General features: G+C 43.4%; 1 protein-coding gene across 5 annotated transcripts; it reads left to right on the forward strand.

Moving 5' to 3' along the window:
* Positions 1 to 1,082: 1,082 nt before the first annotated feature.
* On the forward strand, positions 1,083 to 14,046 carry mbd4 (methyl-CpG binding domain protein 4). Of its 5 annotated transcripts, none has more exons than XR_013548376.1 (7): positions 1,083 to 1,357; positions 5,514 to 6,292; positions 7,636 to 7,716; positions 7,815 to 7,949; positions 9,476 to 9,593; positions 10,103 to 10,206; positions 11,985 to 14,046. XR_013548376.1 is itself a non-coding variant. In XM_078414328.1 (7 exons), exons 1-7 carry the CDS (start codon positions 1,107 to 1,109, stop codon positions 12,060 to 12,062), a joined length of 1,578 nt encoding a protein of 525 aa, XP_078270454.1. In that variant the 5' UTR covers positions 1,083 to 1,106; the 3' UTR covers positions 12,063 to 14,046. The 5 variants fall into 5 exon arrangements, 3 of the variants coding, with proteins under 3 accessions (XP_078270454.1, XP_078270455.1, XP_078270456.1); XM_078414328.1 differs by having other exon boundaries at positions 9,476 to 9,625; XR_013548377.1 differs by lacking the exon at positions 11,985 to 14,046 and having other exon boundaries at positions 9,480 to 9,625; positions 10,103 to 10,157.
* The last annotated feature ends 5,278 nt before the right edge of the window (positions 14,047 to 19,324 follow it).

Genomic DNA, 19,324 nt, shown 5'->3' on the forward strand with positions numbered 1-19,324 from the left:
TTGGGGAAGTGGGGAGGGGTGTTGGGGGAAGAGGGGTTGAGGAGGAGTGGAGTTGAGGATTGGGGAGGAGTGTTGAGAGAGGAGTGCAGGGGAGGGGGAGAATGAGGATGGAGTGGAGGAAGGAGCAGAGTGGGAGGGGAAGAAAAAAGGGTATTTTGACCAGTTCATCCAGTAGTGCATTGTTTATTCTTTTACTGAAAAAATTATAACAGCACTAAAATCTTAACCATAATATGATAAAAAGAGTAATAGAAATTAAAGCAATTATAATTCTTTGTTACATGAAGCCCTACTTCAAACAGCTAAAATTAATGCAATGGAAGTAAATGGTCAAGTAGTGTTGCAAGTTCTACGAGAAACAAGATCAGGAAGTGATAGAAATATAGACAATAGACAATAGGAGTAGGCCATTCGGCCCTTCGAGCCAGCACCACCATTCAATGTGATCATGGCTGATCATTCTCAATCAGTACCCCGTTCCTACCTTCTCCCCATACCCCCTGACTCCACTATCCTTAAAAGCTCTATCTAGCTCTCTCTTGAAATATGAAATGAAACAAGCTATATGTTAGAATAGCAGCAATATTGGCTCTGGTTGACCGCTTATCATCAGTACAGTAAGTCGGATACAGCAGTTTATCAGCTAGATACAGAAGTGGACAAAGAGGGGAAGTTAATAATATGATTAATGGTAAGCAGGAAGGTAATTGGTATAGATAAAGGAAATAGATTCAGAGGGAGTGTGATATAAATAATTCCGCTTGCTTCCGCAAGTTTCTTGTGAAGTGTATTTGAGAAATTTTAAACCAGTTTTCCATCAGTAGAACTTTAAGTTCGTGAAGAATCTAATCATGGTCATGGTCATGATCAACACCAGTTGTTTTCTTAAGTTAAGGTTGTATAACATAAATTATACCTGTTGTCCAATGAGCCCACAGAATATTTGACCAAAGATACTTCTCAATTGTGCCAAGTGCCTGAAAGACCTATCAAGTTGGGTTGGTGGAAATAATGCATTTTTAATTTTCATTGGTGGGGAAAACAGAATTGGAATATAATTATTGTGCTCTCTTTTCAGCAAGAAGACTTCAAAAGAAGTTTGCCTCATGGATGAGCCTCCTTTTAGTCAGGTCAGCAATGATCAATGCTGTGAGTTGAAGGAACAAACAAAGAACAGTGAATCAGTGGATACTGGAAGCACATTCTCTTCATCGTTTGAAGCTTCGTCGACCTTTCAGGCTTTGGACCTTGCAACGTCCCAAGCAGATTATCCTCAACTTCCAGATGGCTGGAAAAGAATAGTCAAAGAAAGAAAGACTGGGAGGTCAGCAGGAAAATCAGATGTTTACCTTATAAGGTAAAAGGGATTCAATTTTTAAACTAAATTATAGCCACTGCCATTATTTTGCAACAATATGATATGGTAAATAAAATGTAAGCATTGAGTTAAACAGCACGGATATGGGTCCTTTGGCTCAACTCATCCAGGCCAACCACGAATCGTCAATACTAATTCCATTTGATCTCAATTCTTTTCGAACATTGAATAGTACAGCATTGGAACTGGTCCTTCGGCCCAGACTGTAGAACAAGATGCCAAGTTAATCTCCTCTGCCTACAAGTGATCCAAATCCCTTCATTCCCTGTATATCAATGTGTCTATGTAAAAGCCTCTTAAGCACTATATCTGTTTCCACCACCACCCCTGGCAGTGGTTTGCAGGCCTCCACTCTGTAAAAACTTGCCCAATTATCTCCTATAAACTTTTACCCTTTGACTTCACAGCTATGCCATACACCTTTTTTTTTATCACTCTATCTACTCGTGTTACCACATTCAGGGAGATTTTACCCTTGCTGGACCCTTGCTGTTAATTGTCTTGCCTTTAACTGTAAGCTTTCCCCTTACATTCGACCTCCCAAAGTGCATCAACTCACACTTCCTTGGACTAAACTCCATCTGCCATTTATCTGCCCATATATATCTAACTGATCTAAATCCTGCTATATCGTTTGACAGCCTTCCACACTGACCACAACTCTACCAATGTTGGTGTTGTCTTCAAACTTATTAACCAACCGATCTACCTTAATTTCCAAGTCATTTATATATATCACAATCTACTAAGTGTGTAGGAAGGAACTGCAGATGCTGATTTACACCGAAGATAGACACAAAATGCTGTAGTAACTCAGCGGGACAGGCAGCATCTCTGGAGAGAAGGAATGGGTGATGTTTCGGGTCATGACCCTTCTTCAGACTCTTCTCAACACTTCATTGTGGGCCAAAATGGTATTTCTATACTGTTTATCTACTTGCTCTCTCTCTTTCACTTTGCTGCATGAGGTGTCTTTAATCTATATACTAAAACTCTCGTTTGTTCTCTTGTTTGTGACTGAACTTCAGCCAAAATGGTACACGATCACGCGACAATTTTAGGCCCACCTTACTCACCATTGTCACTTTAGTGATAATGCAAGTAGTTTTATTGAAATCGGTGTTATATTTTTAAAGTTATTCACATTTTAAAGTTTAAAAAGAGGGGAGGAGGAGGGAGGGGGGAAGGGGGGGAGAGAGGGGAGGGGGGGTTGAGGAAAGAGGGGAGGGGGAGGGAGGACAGGGTGCTGCACCAATGCAGGAGAGGTTTGGGCCCAACGGGTCCACTTTGTAGTATATAAAGCCATGGTAACTACATAACAAACTCTGGCCCTAAAACCGTATCATTTATGCACTTGCATTATAGTTCCTTTTCCCTTTTTGTGAACAAAGTGGTCTTCCTACAAAGGTTGGGGGAAGAGTGGGGGGGTGTTGGGAGAAGAGGGGCTGAGGAGGAATGGAGTTGAGGATTGGGGAGGAGTGGAGTTGAGAGTTGGGGTAGGAGTGCAGTGGGAGGGGGAGAGTAAGGATGGAGTTGAGGAAGGAGCAGAGTGGGGGGGGAAGAAAAAAGGGTATTTTTACTAGTTTTACAGTTGCGCATTGTTTATTCTTTTGTTGAAAATTTTATAACAGCACTAAAATCTTAACAATAATATGATAAAAGAGTAATATGAATTGAATGAATGAATGAATGAATGAATGAATAAGTTTATTGGCCAAGTATGCATATACAAGGAATGTGCCTTGGTGCTCTGCTCACAAATGACAACACAAACATACAGTTAACAATTAAGAATAAAGCATAACTACATCAAAACAATAAGGATACAACATTTGGGTGGGTGAAAATAAGGATACAAACGTGTGGGATACAACATTTGGGTGGGTAAAACAATAAGGATACAAACGTGTGGGTGAAAATAAACCAGAACAAAAAAAGAGACTACAGACTTTGGTTATTGAGTGGAACTATCACTCGTGGAAAAAAGCTGTTTTTATGTCTGGCTGTGGCTGCTTTGACAGTCCGGAGTCGCCTTCCAGAGGGAAGTGCTTCGAAGAGTTTGTGGCCAGGGTGAGAAGGGTCAGAGATGATCTTGCCCGCTCGCTTCCTGGCCCTTGCAGTGTGCAGTTCGTCAATGGGGGGAAGGTTGCAGCCAACAACCTTCTCAGCTGTGCGAACGATCCGTTGCAGCCTCCGGATGTCGTGCTGGGTGGCTGAGCCAAACCAGACCATGATGGAGAAGGTGAGGACGGACTCAATGATAGCAGTATAGAATTGGACCATCATTGCCTGTGGCAGATTGTGTTTCTTCAGTTGCCGCAGGAAGTACATCCTCTGTTGGGCCTTTTTGACTGTGGAGTCGATGGTGGCCCCCCATTTAAGGTCCCTGGCGATGATAGTTCCAAGGAACTTAAATGACTCCACAGATGTGACAATGGTGTTGTTGATGGTGAGTGGGGGGAGGGGAGGGGAGGGGAGGGTGTTCTCTTCGAAAGTCAACAATTAGTTCCACTGTCTTGAGAGCATTGAGCTCCAGGTTGTTGCGATGGCACCAGGATGCCAGTTGTGTCACTTCCCCTCTGTAGGCAGATTCCTCCCCATCCTGGATCAGTCCAATCAGGGTAGTGTCATCCGCAAACTTGAGGAGCTTGACAGAGGAGTCTGGATGTGCAGTCGTTGGTGTAGAGAGAGTAAAGGAGAGGGGATTGTACGCAGTCTTGCGGAGCTCCTATGCTGAGGGTCTGCGGGTCCGAGATGTGCTTTCCCAGCCTCACATGCTGCTTCCTGTCCGTCAGGAAGTTGATGATCCACTGACAGAGGGGTTCAGGCACAGTCAGCTTGGAGAGTTTGTAGTGTAGTAGCTCTGGCACAATGGTGTTAAAAGCAGAGCTAAAGTCCACAAACAGAATCCTGGCATAGGACCCCTTGAACGGTCTAGGTGCAGGAGGATGAAGGGAAGAGCCAGTCTTTGCAAACTCCAGCCAGTCTCTGAGTAGGTGTGAATTGCTGCTTGGGGAGGAGGTTTACTAGGTTAATTCCCGGAATGGCGGGACTGTCATATGTTGAAAGGATGGAGCAGCTAGGCTTGTATACACTGCAATTTAGAAGGATGAGAGGGGATCTTATTGAAACATATAAGATTATTAAGGGGTTGGACACGTTAGAGGCAGGAAACATGCTCCCAATGTTGGGGGAGTCCAGAACCAGTGGCCACAGTTTAAGAATAAGGGGTAGGCCATTTAGAACAGAGATGAAGAAAAACTTTTTCAGTCAGAGAGTTGTAAATCTGTGGAATTCACTGCCTCAGAAGGGAGTGGAGGCCAATTCTCTGAATGCATTCAAGAGAGAGCTAGATAGAGCTCCTAAGGATAGCGGAGTCAGGGGGTATGGGGAGAAGGCAGGAACGGGGTACTGATTGAGAATGATCAGCCATGATCACATTGAATGGTGGTGCTGGCTCGAAGGACCGAATGGCCTACTCCTGCACCTATTGTCTATTGAGTGGGTGGGGATGGATCCAGTCTTTGCAAACTGGAGTCAGACTTTGAGTACGTGTGAAGTGGTGATTGGGGGTGAGGGGAGGGGGTCCTAGGGTTATGTTTCTGTTTCTCGAACCTCCAGTAAAACTCGTTCAATTATAATTCAATTAAAGCAATTATAATTCTTTGTTACATAATGCACTTCTTCAAATAGCAGAAATTAATGCAGTGGAAGTAATTGGTCAAATAGTGAAGGAGGTTCTACTGGAAATAAGATCAGGAAGTTGCTAGATCTAGGCCTTCATCAAGGTCATAAGCTGACTGTAAAATCAAGACCAATGGCAATATTTAAAAATGAGCTTAAAGTGTAATATTTTAAAATTCAAGCCAAACTCTTAAATCTTCAATAATCATATGACAAAAAACTGGATTTGCAGAAAATGGGAAATACCCATAGAAAATGGTGGATGTATTCAGCAGTCAGGTAACATCTCTCTCTATTTTTCTGTCCAACTCCTGTACCTATTGGTATAGGAAATAAAGTAGTTTTCATTATATTATTACAGAGGAATTAAACAAAGTAAATGTTTAGCTTTGGTTGTCATATGGAAAAATGTTGCTTATTTCTTCACATGCAGTAACATTTTCTAATTTAGTCCTCAAGGGAAACGATTCCGATCTTCAAGGGAAATTGAAATTTACTTTCGGAGGAGCATTGGAGAGGCAAGTTTGAACGCCAGAGATTTTAACTTCACCTTCTGTCGGAGAGCCCACCTTCGGCAAAATCGGCGCACGAAGCAGGCAACACCCCTTCATAAAAAAACTTCAGAAGATCTCGGAAAATTGGCCAGTCATGTTCCACAAGCTCTATCACATGTCTTACAAAATGCTGAGGAAGGGGAAGGACCTGAAACTGAGGCTTCTAGCCCTTTGGTCCAAAGACATCAGGTGAAAGTTAACACCTCAAATCAGGAACCTGAAACAGGTACAAAACAGCAGCATTTGAGCAGACTAAGAAGGAGTTCTAGGAGAGCATCTTCTGCAGGAGATGGACAGAAAGAACGTCCGTCAGCTAAAGATAAAGAAGCTGAAGGAAGAAAAACAAAAGTGAAAGGTGAGAGGAGGACGAGTAGCAGAAAGTGCCATCAGCAAGCAGCGGACAGCAAAATGCAGCTTCTAAACCAGCAGCCATTCGAAAACAAGGACATGCTGGAACTGCAAACACACCAAGCTGGTGAGCATGTCCCTGACATTCTTGAGTTTAACTTTCAAGCACAGCTTAGTGAGGAGATTGATGTGGATATCTCCACATTGTCTGCAGCATCTGAAGAAAAATTAGGTTTGAGTCATACACAAGGAAGCCACCCGAATTCAGACTCGGACAAAAGCCCAAGAACATCTGATGAGGATAGACTTGCATTACTGAAAACACAAGGTATTTAAAAGATAAGAAAGTGTTTGTTATTGCTCCAGTGAATTGTCCTATTTTCATTTTTTATCTTCTTTCTAAACTTTTAAATTTTCTGTAGACACAAGATCTCCACGGATGATGGTTAAAACACAAAAGGACGCAAAGTGCTGGAATAACTCAGCGGCTCAGGCAGCTTCTCTGGAGAACATGGATAGATGTTCATGGGACCCTCCTTCGGGACCCTCCTTCAGATTGAATCATTCTGCTGTGTTACTCCTGCACTTTGTGTTATTTCACTTTAAAACTGGGCGCAAATGCCATTGGTCTGCACCAGCGAGCCCTTCTTGAAGCGGCTGTTATTGTGGCTCACGTTGTAGCCCCTGCCAACAGCACTTTCTTTGAGCCGTTGCCATATACAGGACTCGCTGTGTTACCATGGGGCTCCCTACCCTCTCAATCATTGTTTTGTTTGCTCCCTGTTCCATTGCCGCCGCCTCCTCCTTCTCTCCTGCAGTCACCAACATCTTCCAAGGTGGAGTATGTCAGCGTCTCCAAGGAGGGAGAAGGAGAAGTGTGGCGTCGGCAGGTCCGTCCACTATAACCGGAATCCATTATAAAGGTATTAGTTAAAACATTGGTTTACTATAGATGCAGAGATGATGTTTCTCTGGCTGAAGTATGCGGAATCCAGGAGTCACTGTCTCTGAATAATGGGCGGCGGTCAGCTAGGTTGGTGGGGGAGCCGTTCAGGACAGATTCTGTTTTGTTTAGAGATACAGTGTGGAAACAGGTCCTTCAGCCACTGAGTACACGCGGCCAACAATCATCCATACACTGGTTCTATCCTGCACACGAGAAACAATTTACAAAAGCCGATTAACCCCTCAAATCTGCATGTCACAGGGTGAGTGTACATACTCCATACAGACAGCACCCGTAGTCAGGATCGACCCCAAGTCCCTGGCACTGCAGGCAGCAACTTTACTGATGAGGTAGAAGGGCTGTAGAAGCTCAATTGCTGAGTATTTGGAAGGCCTGGCTGAAGATGATTGATGAGATAGGCAGTGGAGGTTGTTTACATTGACTTTAGTAAAGGATTTGACAAGGTCCCCTCATGGTAGGCTGATCCAAAATTGACTTAGCTATAAAAAAACAGAAGAGTAGTGGTAGAGGGATGTTTCTTTAACAGGTATTCTTATGACCAGTAGTGTGTCATTTTCACTTTAGATTTAAAATACTAACAACATTGAACTATCATTTAAAGCATAAAATTTGCTTGCTATTTGGATGTGCAGATATTCACTTATGCTGTCTTCAAGTACCAGAAATGTCTTTGCTTCTCAGATTCAATTATTTTTTGTGAACAGTGAACAGTGGGCCTTCTCCAAAGAAAAAGATAGAGCGGAGGAAGACAAGTCAATACTTTTCCAGGAATTATGCCAAAGAAGGTATGTACACCATTATACAGCTGAGTGTTTGATCTGTGATGTTAAATGAGACTGACCAATCAAGTGACTGTATTTTTGTGTATTTTTATTTTTCATAGCACCCAGCCCTCCGCGTCGCAAAGCGTTTGTCAAGTGGACTCCACCTCGATCGCCCTTTAAACTTATCCAGGAGACACTCTTTCACGATCCTTGGAAGCTTCTTGTTGCCACCATTTTTCTTAACAAAACCACAGGTGAGTTGGTCTGTGTTGAAGGAGTGACATAATAGAATGAGGTGTTGGCAATAAGAGATTCAAACTTGGATTGTTCAGCTACCGTTGAACATGTTTCCAGAGATAAATGTATTAACATTAATTAAAATTAATTGTTCCACTAACATGAATGCTCTGATATCTGAGCTGATGAAGGTTTCTTTTTACTGTTGCCACACTGCATCCACCATGAGAGTTTGGTTCTTTCCTCAGTAGGAGTTGAGGAAGCTGGGTTACCAGTAAGGTTCCAGCACTGATCTTATGGCAACTCATTACTTACAGCTTGCCAATTTTAAAATTAACCATTTATCTTGACTGTTCTCTGCTAGTTAGCTTCTCTTCTATCTGTGCTAATAAATTACTCACCAATGAGATGATCTCTTAATTTGTGCAGTAATCTTTCATGTGATCTAAAGAATGACTTTGTGGTATTCCAACTGTGTTACATTTACAGGTGGTTCTTTGTCACCTTATCCATTACATCACTAAATGTAAATCAGAAGAAAACTGCAGATGCTGGGAATCTGAATTGAAAATTGGAAATGCAGATTAAGAGTGCCCAACCTGAAATACTGTTTCTCTTTCCACAAGTGCTGTCTGACCTGCTGAGCGCTCAAGCATTTTCTGTTTGTATTCCTGTACATTACATCACTCATCCTTAGTATCACTTAACAGGCAGCAGAATCTTGGACAACCAAGAAACTGTTGATGTTTGAAATCTGAAATTAAACAAAAAATGTCAGAATATATACAGCAGGTCATGCAGTGTCTAAGGAGAGATAAATAGTTGATGTTTCACATCCAGGACCCTTTGCCAGAACTGGGAAAGAGGAAAAAAACAAATTATTTTTCAGTAGGAGAGAAGGTGGGGAAGGAATGGTGAGTTGCCACAATACAGGAAGGATGTGATTGCACTGGGCGTGGGAGATCATGTCTCATGAATCTGATTGATGAAGGAAGAGCATATAACTGGATTTCAGCAAGGCATTTGACAAGGTTCCACATGGTAGGCTACTCTGGAAGGTTGCACGGGATCGAGGGGATCCAAGGAGAGTTAGCAAACTGGATAGAAAATTGGCTTCATGGAAAGAAGTAGAGAGTGATGAGGCCGTTCTAAATGGCCTAAAAGCTACTCCTGGACGTTACAGGTTTCAGGCCCTTATACCTTCTTCCCGATGGCAGGAATGAAATGAGATTGTGACCAGTGTGGTGTGGGTCTCTGATGATGCAAGTTCACACAAGTCAATTACACAAATGACGTAAGTTCACTGCTTAAAAAAACAAAGATTGTCTTATCAGCCGCAGCCAATTGTTATGGAAAATGGATGTAATTTCTGAGGTTGACTGGAGATGCCATCTGTATACAAATTGTTTCTATGCGCCCTGCTGAAAATATTAGATATTTATTAAAGCATTAAGATAATATTCCATAGCCTATATTTTGATCATCACGATTGTGAAGGTGTTAATGTGAAATTAGTCTGATATTGGTCTTTTCCTTGCACCAGGTAGAAAGGCCATTCCTGTGCTGTGGGATTTCCTGGAGAGATACCCTTCTGCTGAAATAGCGCAAGCTGCTGACTGGAAGGAAATAGCAGCGTTGCTGAAGCCACTCGGCCTAAATGAGTTGAGAGCAAAGGCTATCATTAAGTTTTCTGGTACCATTTCTCTACTCCTATTCAACTGGCTTACACTGATGCTGAGTTAAGATGTTCAGTCTATTTGTTAAATTATTGCTGTGCATTCTTTGGCACTATGAATATGCCTATCAACAGCACAGGACTAACCCTATCAAACTTTTGTGTCTTTTGCTGGCAGTTTGAAAGATAAATTCTTTCCCACTTTTTTATTGGAATTGAAAGGTAGAACAGATGAATTCATGGCTGAAGAGCTAATGCAGGGGGCAGGGATTCAGATTCCTGGGGCAAAGATGACCTCTTCAAGAGGGGCAGGTTGCACCTGAACAGGAGGAGAACCAACATAGACACAAATTGCTGGAGTAACTCAGCAGGACAGGCAGCATCACTGAAGAGAAAAAATGGGTGACGTTTTGGGTTGAGACCCTTCTTCAGAACCAATATCCTACTCTATTAACGTGGGTGATATTTATAATGTTTTTATGTTGCTTGAAATAGATCAGTTCCTTACCAAACAGTGGAGGTACCCAATTGAACTGCATGGAATTGGAAAGTATGGAAACGATTCCTACAGGATTTTTTGTGTCAAAGAATGGAAGGAGGTAAGAGTTAAAACAAACATTTCATCTATGAATAAAATTCAATTGTGCAGGGGGCTGTTGTGTAAAGAATATATATATATATATATCTATAACATATGTATATATAAAACAGAAGCAAAAAAAGTGCTGGAGTAACTCAGCAAGTCAGGAAGCATCTTTGGAGAACACATATAGGAGACGTTTCGGGTCAGGACCCTTCTTCAGACACATGGTCAATAGGAACAGCCCATTGCTGTTCATCTTTCCGTGCTAGTGTTAGCTCATCACATCGTCGCAGCTTTCACAATCGCTCCCAACTCCCATCTGTGGTGCTGAAATTGCCACGGACAATGAACTCCCTGGCAGGAGTAGACTTAACAAGGAGTCAACGTTCTCATAAAACTAGTCCTTATTGTCATTGCAATCAGGGCAGGAACTTAGGGGTTGATCACAGTAACGTGTCGGGAGTGGATGAGGGAGAAGAAACCTTGAGGTATTCGTTGATACCAGTGGTGGGTCAGGATGCCGGGGGGGGGCAGTGTGGTGCAGACGGCGAATCCAAACTCCGTCTGTCCTGTCCTCATTTTCAGGTTTGTCCTTCCAGAGAAAGGTGTAGCCTCCACAGTTCGTAAATTGATCCTTCATTAGTGAATCGGGTCTCACTGAGACCAGGGATATTAATCCCACAGCAAGCTAGTTCCCTGGCTATGAGGACTATTCTTCTCTGGGGCCTTGTAGTGCCCTCTCTATCCAGAAGAGTGCGTGCAACCCACATACTGGGAATAGGTTTTTGCTGCCTTTGGTTCTGAACACTGCAAAGGGTCGACTGCCAGCCGAGTTATACTGGCCAGTTAGTTAATCTTAGGGCTTACGATGTGCAGGACACCCTTTTCAAGTCCCACTGCATACTCGGGTGAGCAGGTCTCGGACACCTGGGATGCTGCTGATCTTCCTGCTACCACGAGCTCTAAGAATGACCACTGGTCCGCAGGTCACCTATATGCAGGTTTAGAGCTGTGACTCCCAGCCATGACCTCTACCTATCGCTTCGCCCTTCCCTTATCGCCACAGGGGTTAAGGATAGCGGACCGAAAAACGATGTAAATGTCAAGTTGCACAAAACGTGTGCATGAAAGAGATTAAGGTGGGGAAACTATTGCACCATAGCACCCCACCGTCTCAGCCGCAGAGGTCAAGGTTCAGTGGCATGCTGAGGAGTTCGGATTGGTAACTACTGTGGCTGCCGTGGGTACAGATCGTCTTCTGTGCTCAGCCCTCTGCACTCCATGGTGCTCTGCTAGATCGACTTCCTGGTCATTGAATAACCCTGTGCTTTCCTCTGCCCACCCTGCCAAAACAGTTTTTGCATATTAGCAAGGCAAGCAAGTCTCCATCTCACCGAGAGTTTGAGATCCATTGGCTACCTTCCCCTGGTTTAGCCGGTCTGTCAAAGCCATTGCTTGGGATGTGTCCACTGTCACATGCAACATCACCCTGGAGCCAGATGAGAGCTAAATAGCAGGTGAGGACCAATGTTAGGCGAAGAGCACTGATGGATCAATACAAGCTGCATGGACAAGATGAGGATTTTTTTTTAAAGTGCCACAGTGTATAGTTTGGGAGATTGGGACTACAACTTAGCTTATTGTTCAGGATTATTTGATTCCATAAAGGAGGCTGAAAGCTGCTGTTCCTCTGTCGGGTGTGAATCAGTAGGTAGTCGGTTTGGTGAGTTGTGGGGAAGTTCTGATTATGAGCCTCATCTATCCACACAAATATTTTCCATCTTTACTTTTCAGGTACAACCCCAAGATCATAAACTGAACAAATACTGGCAGTGGCTTTGGGAAAATCAAGAGATGCTAGGCCTTTCATAGAGAAGGGCTTCTCTGTTGATGCGGTGTTTGCAGCAGCGGTGTGCGATTTTGAAATGTGTGCTGTTGTGATTACTCCAAAATGAAGTCTGATCCTGGATATGAAACAAATCACACAGCTCCCCTTGAATTCAATTATCACCACATTAGAGAAGCAAAGATATTTCCCTTGTGCCAAAAACCAGTCTGGAGAATGAACACAGCATCAACCCTAACGCTGCTGCATTCCTTTCATGTACAAAGATCAAAACTGCATACAATACTCCAAAATTTAAACCAGAAAATACTCGAGATACACAGCAGGCGAAGGCAGTGTCTGTGGGGAAACAGAGTCAATGCTTCAGATGGATGTAGTAACAAGGAACTGCAGATGCTGATTAATACACAAAAGGACACAAAGTGCTGAGTTACTGCAGTACTTTGTGCCTTCAGGAGGATGGCTCTCATTAGAATTGGAAAAAAGTTAGAAACCAGTAATTTAAATTGCGGTGTGGAGGAATCAAAGGAGTGTTGACAGGATGGAGATGGGGTAGCACAGTGGCACAACAGGAGAGTTACTTCCTCACAGCATGAGAGACCCAGGTTTGATCCTGACTAAAAGTGCTGTCTGCAGAGTTTATACGTTCACCCAGTGACCGCATGGATTTTCTCCGGGTGCTCTGGTTTACTCCCACATTACAGATGTACAGGTTTGTAGGTTAATTTGCTTCTGTACTTTGCCCCAAGTGTGTTTTTAGTTTAGAGAAATGGCATAAAAACAGGTCCTTTGGCCCACCGAGTCCACACTGAACGACACCCGTTCACTAGTTCCATCATACACTCTCGGGACAATTTACAGAAGTGAATTAACCGACGAACCTGCACGTCTTTGGAATGTGGGAGGAAACCAGAGCACTTGGAGAAAACCCACACAGTCACAGGGAGAATGTACAAACTCCATACAGACAGCACCCATAGTCAAGATCATACCCGAATCTCTGGTGATGCAAGACACTGCCACTGTGCTGTGTGTAGAATGTGAAAGTGAGATAACAGAAGTATCGATGGTCGGCATGGACTCAGTGGGTCAAAGTTCCACGCTGTACCACTATACTAAACTAAACTGAACGAAGATGAAGATGTCAAATGAAAATAAGATGAGATGGGCAGTAAAATATAATGATGGAACAGTAAGATGCCAGCTAGGGAAGTAAAATGTTGCAGTTTGATAAAAGAACAGTCATCACCTCTTTATATATTGGTGGTTTAAAAGATGAATGATGTCCAGAACATTTTAAGGAAATTTAAAACTGAGCCCAAAATTGCTGAGTCTTTCTCTGTATTCTCTGCTTTAGACGTTAAATTACATATTTTATCTACATATGATGAAATGTTTCAATAGGTGCCACTTGTCTGGCATCATCTTCGTCCCAACTAATTGTATAGCTTTGTAACTTGTTAACCGAACGAGGACGATGGAAGCAAATACCCTGAGAATGTTTAACTTTTTGACACCAATTACATCCAGAGGAGGAAGTCATAAAAGACTATTGTGACTTTCTCACAATCAGATATCTTATTCCATATCAGTATTGGTAAAGGTCTCTTAATCTCTTGTGGCTAGATTACATTGTCTTTTTTGCATAGTTAGGGAATTTGAGGAACATCATGTGCGTATGATATAGTGATGTTCAACCTATCGGAATACTCTTCCACCTGAATACTCCTGACTCTCCTTTGTTTTGCATTATAGTATTCCACCCACATAGTGACAATATATTTTTCATGGAAATTTTATGAAGAAAAAAGTCGGCAATTATGAGAATTGCGGGCATATACTGGAATTCCACTCACAATACCATCTGCAAAGACTGTTCTATGCTCACAAAGAACAGTAATGAATTGGGTTGTGAAACATTGTAATTATGCCTGTGCTGAATTTGTCATTATGGAGAGTAACAATGTGTTTTTAATTTTTATATTTGTTCAAGTGTTGAATAAAACAAAGAGTGGACATTAATTTGTCAATTGTTCACAAGTTGAGTTCCTGATGGTCTCGTTGATTTCATTAACTTCACCACTAACTTCCACCCATGTTTTGTGTTGAGACCCATCTTCAGACTGATTGTGTGGGGGGGGGGAGAAAGCTGAAAGAGAGGAAGGGCAAAGCCTGATGGATAGAGTGTGGGGGGGGGGGAAGAAAGCTGAAAGAGAGGAAGGGCAAAGCCTGGTGGATAGGGGGGGGGAAGAAAGCTGAAAGAGAGGAAGGGCAAAGCCTGGTGGATAGGGGGGGGGGGAAGAAAGCTGAAAGAGAGGAAGGGCAAAGCCTGATGGATAGAGTGGGGGGGAAGAAAGCTGAAAGAGGAAGGGCAAAGCCTGGTGGATAGGGGGGGGGGGGAAAGCTGAAAGAGAGGAAGGGCAAAGCCTGGTGGATAGGGGGGGGGGGGGAAGCTGAAAGAGAGGAAGGGCAAAGCCTGGTGGATAGAGTGGGTGGATAGAGTGGGGGGAAGAAAGCTGAAAGAGAGGAAGGGCAAAGCCTGGTGGATAGAGTGGGTGGATAGAGTGTGGGGGGGGGGGGAAGAAAGCTGAAAGAGAGGAAGGGCAAAGCCTGGTGGATAGAGTGGGTGGATAGAGTGGGGGGGGGGGGGAAGAAAGCTGAAAGAGAGGAAGGGCAAAGCCTGGTGGATAGAGTGGGGAGGGGGAAGAAAGCTGAAAGAGAGGAAGGGCAAAGCCTGGTGGATGGGGGGGGGGAAGAAAGCTGAAAGAGAGGAAGGGCAAAGCCTGGTGGATAGAGTGGGTGGATAGAGTGGGGGGAAGAAAGCTGAAAGAGAGGAAGGGCAAAGCCTGGTGGATAGAGTGGGTGGATAGAGTGGGGGGGGGGGGGGGAAGAAAGCTGAAAGAGGAAGGGCAAAGCCTGGTGGATAGAGTGGGGGGAGAGGGAGCGGGTTGATAGGCAGAGGGTTGGACAAAGGCCAGAGATGTAAAGACAGTTGAGAGACAAAATCATTGAGGAGTTGTGAATTATGAAGCTAGAAGGAGGAATGTACTGTGGGCGGAAGGGGAGGAGGGGAATAGGTATGACTCCGGGTGGGGGGAGCAGCGTGGGGGCCTTGATAGTAACAAAACTGGAGAATTTAATGTTCATAACGTTGGGTTGTAAATACCCATGCGGAATATGAGGTGGTGTAAATCAAGAGCAAATTAGGATTGAGCAATAAATGCTAATCTTGCTGGATGCCCAGAAAATATATAAATTTAGTAAGATATACATCTATTAGTTCCACTACACTGCTCTTTCTGTTACATTACAGCACAAAATATGGTAATTTGGTCTAAGATAGTCTTCCAAAAATCTAAGACCTCTTTAAGATGACTTTTTTAGATAGAAGACTCACAATCAAATTATTATTGGTCAGAACTTATTGACATGACTATCAGTTCTGATATTCTTGTAAACCTTGTTTGCACTTTCTCCAGGCCTTTGTGTTCTTTTCTGGTGGTGGAAGCAGATACGATAGTGGCATTAAAGAGGCTTTTATATACACACATAGATATTCTGGGAATAAAAGGGTATCGATTATGTGTAGGCGGATGAGATTTATTTATTTTGGCATTATTTTCAACCCAGACATTATGAGCCAAAGGGCTTGTTCCTATATTGTACTTTTCTGTTATATGGTGGGAAAATCTAAAAACAAGAGAGCACATGTGTAATGTGAAAGGATGAAGTTTTAAAGATCATATATATAAGTGTTTTACGTAGAGTTGTTGATATGTAGTGCACAATGCCGAGGAGGTGGTGGAATCAGATAAATTATTAATTTTAAGAAGCATTTAGAAACATCTCAGTAATCAAAACATAGAAACAGTCCAATTGCAGAAAAATGGGAGTAGCTTAGATGGGCAAAAAGGTTGGCACTAATGTGCAGTGTTACAATGACATTATCTGGCTCCACACAAAGATTACCCCTTTGGTTCCTAAAGGAATCCATTCTTTCCCTGGCTATCCTCTTGGCTGTGATGCATTTACTTTAGGCCTGATATAGGGTTATGGTCAGTGTTTTTTACCTGGTAAATGCGTTTGGATCTGTGCCACATAATTTCAGTTGGAGTGCTTTTGATTTCTTTAGAGTTCCAGGATAGTAAATTTAGTGAAAGCATATTTCCAAGATGTCCGAATGTGTTTTAGACTTCACGACAGCATGGCAGAGACTGGAGATGGGTGTTATGGCAGGGTGTACTATTTCCCAGTTAGCTTTTATAACGGCAATGGAGCTAGTAATTAGGGCATCACAGTGGGTCGTCAGCGGGGAGAGATGGCAGGAAAGTCTGTGCCTCCCTCCAATAAGGGCCTACATGGATGATATGACCTTGGTGGCCACAACAGTAGCTTTTACAAGAAGGTTATTGGAGAGGATAAATGATAATCTTAAATGGGCTAGATTGAAGATTAAGCCTAGTATGTCACAGAGTATTTCTTTGACAAGAGGCAAGGTAGTAGAGAAAAGGTTTTATGTAGATGAAGAAAAAATCCTGTCTATAATAGAGAAATCAGTTAAAAGTTTGTGTAGGTGGTATAACAGGAAGTTGGACGACGCTGAATAGATTCAGCAACTTAGAAAAGATGTTACTGATGGGGTAGAAAGGAGAGAAAAGTCAGGGCTTCCAGGCAAGTTGAAGTTGTGGTGTTTACAGTTTGGGGTATTCCATAATCATAATTTATTAGCCAAGTAAGTTTTGCAACATACGAGGAATTTCATTTGCCAGTCATACCAATAAAAAGCAACAGAACACACAAAATACATTTTAACATGAACATCCACCACAGTGACTTCACATTCCTCATTGTGATGGAAGGCGAAAAATAGTGCAATCTCTTCCCCTCCTTGTTCTCCAGCAGTCGGGGGCCTCAAGCCTTCCGTTGACGTGGCGATCTTGACTCCCATAGCTGGCGGTCGGGCCCTCCGTTTCAGTGCAATCAAGCTCCTGCATCGGGGGAATCTCAGCTCCCCCATGCCAGGTGATCGACCCCGGTCAGGGCTAGTTGAACCTGTTGCGTCTTTGGAGCTTCCCGACATCGGAATCTACCCGAGACTGCAAAGTCCTCAATGTTGAAGTCCGCAGGCCACAGTTGGAACGTCCATCCCAGGCAAGGGATCACAGGCTCCAATGATAAGTCCGCGTCCCCGCAGTGGGGCTCATAGTCAGTCCCAAGCAAGGCCACCAGCTCCATGATGTTAGGCCACAGAGCGACCGGAGATACGATCTGGAAAACAATCGCATCTCCGGCAAGGTAAGAGATTGAAAGAAGTTTCCCCCGACCCCCCACCTCTACCCACCCCCCATATAAAACAAACCAGAGAACATTAACACAAACTTTTAAAACACACTAAAAATAATAAAAGACGAAAAAACAGACAGACCGTTGGCGAGGCTGACGGCACCACCCGGTGGAATAAGGTTGATGTGGCCATTGACAGTATGAGGTGCCAATTTCTAAGGTGGAAAGGTTAGAGAGATTGGTTAGTTCATATATTAGGAAATAGTTAGGAGTTCCACTGTGTCTTAGTAATGTGGCTTTATATGGGAAAGGTATTCTCCATTTACCATTGTGTAGCCTAACAGAGGAGTGTGCTAAGGTGAGGTTAGATTTGCATTTATCAGGGAGCACGGATACCTTAGTTAGTAATCTGGTGCCAAGTGTAACTAGAGGAAGGAAGTGGAACACAAAGCAAGCAGTAGAAGAAGCACAAGGAGCTCCGAGGCATACAGACATTGTTGATAGGGGGCAGCACAGGGAGACCAGTGCTGCGTTAGGCAGGTCCAACAGAGAGGAGGAAATTGGTTGTAGAGCAGGTATGTCATCGGGGGGAAGCAGCGAGATGTATAAGGCAGTGGCTCAGGTTAAGCAGGGACAGTGGATGAACTGGGAAAGTGTAGAAAAGAGGTTTAGTTGGAGGGATCTGTGGTGCATGGAGACGGGTCATGTAAGTTTCCTTATAAGGGCTATTTATGATGTGCTGCCATCACCGCAGAACCTCAAACAATGGGTAGGTGGGGACCCGGTGTGTCCCTTGTTTTCAAAGGTGGCAACGTTGAGGCATATTTTGTCAGGATGTAGAACTAGTCTTTCTCAGGGTCGGGATACTTGGCAGCATAACCAGGTCTTGAAGTGCATAGTTGCCGCAATTGAGAGGAGAGCACAGGTGAATTCAGTAGGCATCAGGACTGAGAGGGTAGTGATTCATTTTGTCCGAGAGGGAGACTAAGGTAGAGGAGGGACGTTTTCAGACAGGTATGAGTCAGGCCAGTTACGGGGAGCCAATGATTGGGAGATGCCAGTAGATTTGGGAGGAAAGCTTGTTGATCCGCAGGCATTAATAACTACTAGTTTGAGGCCTGATATAGTGTTATGGTCAGTTAGTCAGCGGATAGAGTATTTTATGGAACTGATGGTTCTCCCGATCTTAGTGCATAGCGAGATCGACCACGTCACTATTTGGAGAGTTAGAAATTTGAGGACAAAGTTTGCGTCAGGCCGTAAAACAGATGTCAGAGGCAGCAGAGCAAGGCAAAAGGTGGATTTGTTGGGGAAGAAATAGTGTCAGTTGGGGACAAAGAAAACGTATCATATGTGGTATGTGTATGTGTTACAAGTTTAATGATGGGCTAGGATTAGTGGAAGATTGGATGCAGGTGTTTAGCATTTGTTAGAGTTAGCTTATTGGCTGCAGCTTCCTTTATTTAGTCGATACTGGTAGCATAGGTGGTAAAAGCAGTTATTGAGGGGGTGGTTCTGGGATACCAGAACCAACTGTTGAGCTTTCCTGAAGGGTCGTGGGCCTAACTCAACAAAACACTCGTGAAGGGAGGTGCCCACTTGATATACTTGCATCTACAGAATTAAGTTTTTTTAAAAGAGCTAGTTAATATGTAAGTGGCTGTTTTTTGCAGTTATTTATTGTAAGTTGGTATATTTAGTTAGTTAGGTAATACTTTGGCTTTGTGCTTAGTTTTCTTAGTTGAGCGCTTATCTTGGAGTTATAGTACAAGTACTTTGTGTTTTCATTGTAATGTGGCCCTGTGAATCCTCCCGTATCTCCCTCAAAATGCGAGGATATGTCCGATCCAGCCCTCATGATGTACTTGGAATTGTTGAGCACAGAAACAGGCCTTTGGTTCTTCATTCATGCCAACCTTTTCACCCATCCTTCGCCCAGATTTCGCTACATTCCTGTGACCAAATGTGCACATTTGTCAATCATCAATTAAATTCTAACGTTGAA

This window comes from Rhinoraja longicauda, chromosome 17 (genome assembly GCF_053455715.1).
Source record: "Rhinoraja longicauda isolate Sanriku21f chromosome 17, sRhiLon1.1, whole genome shotgun sequence".
NCBI lineage: Eukaryota > Metazoa > Chordata > Chondrichthyes > Rajiformes > Arhynchobatidae > Rhinoraja > Rhinoraja longicauda.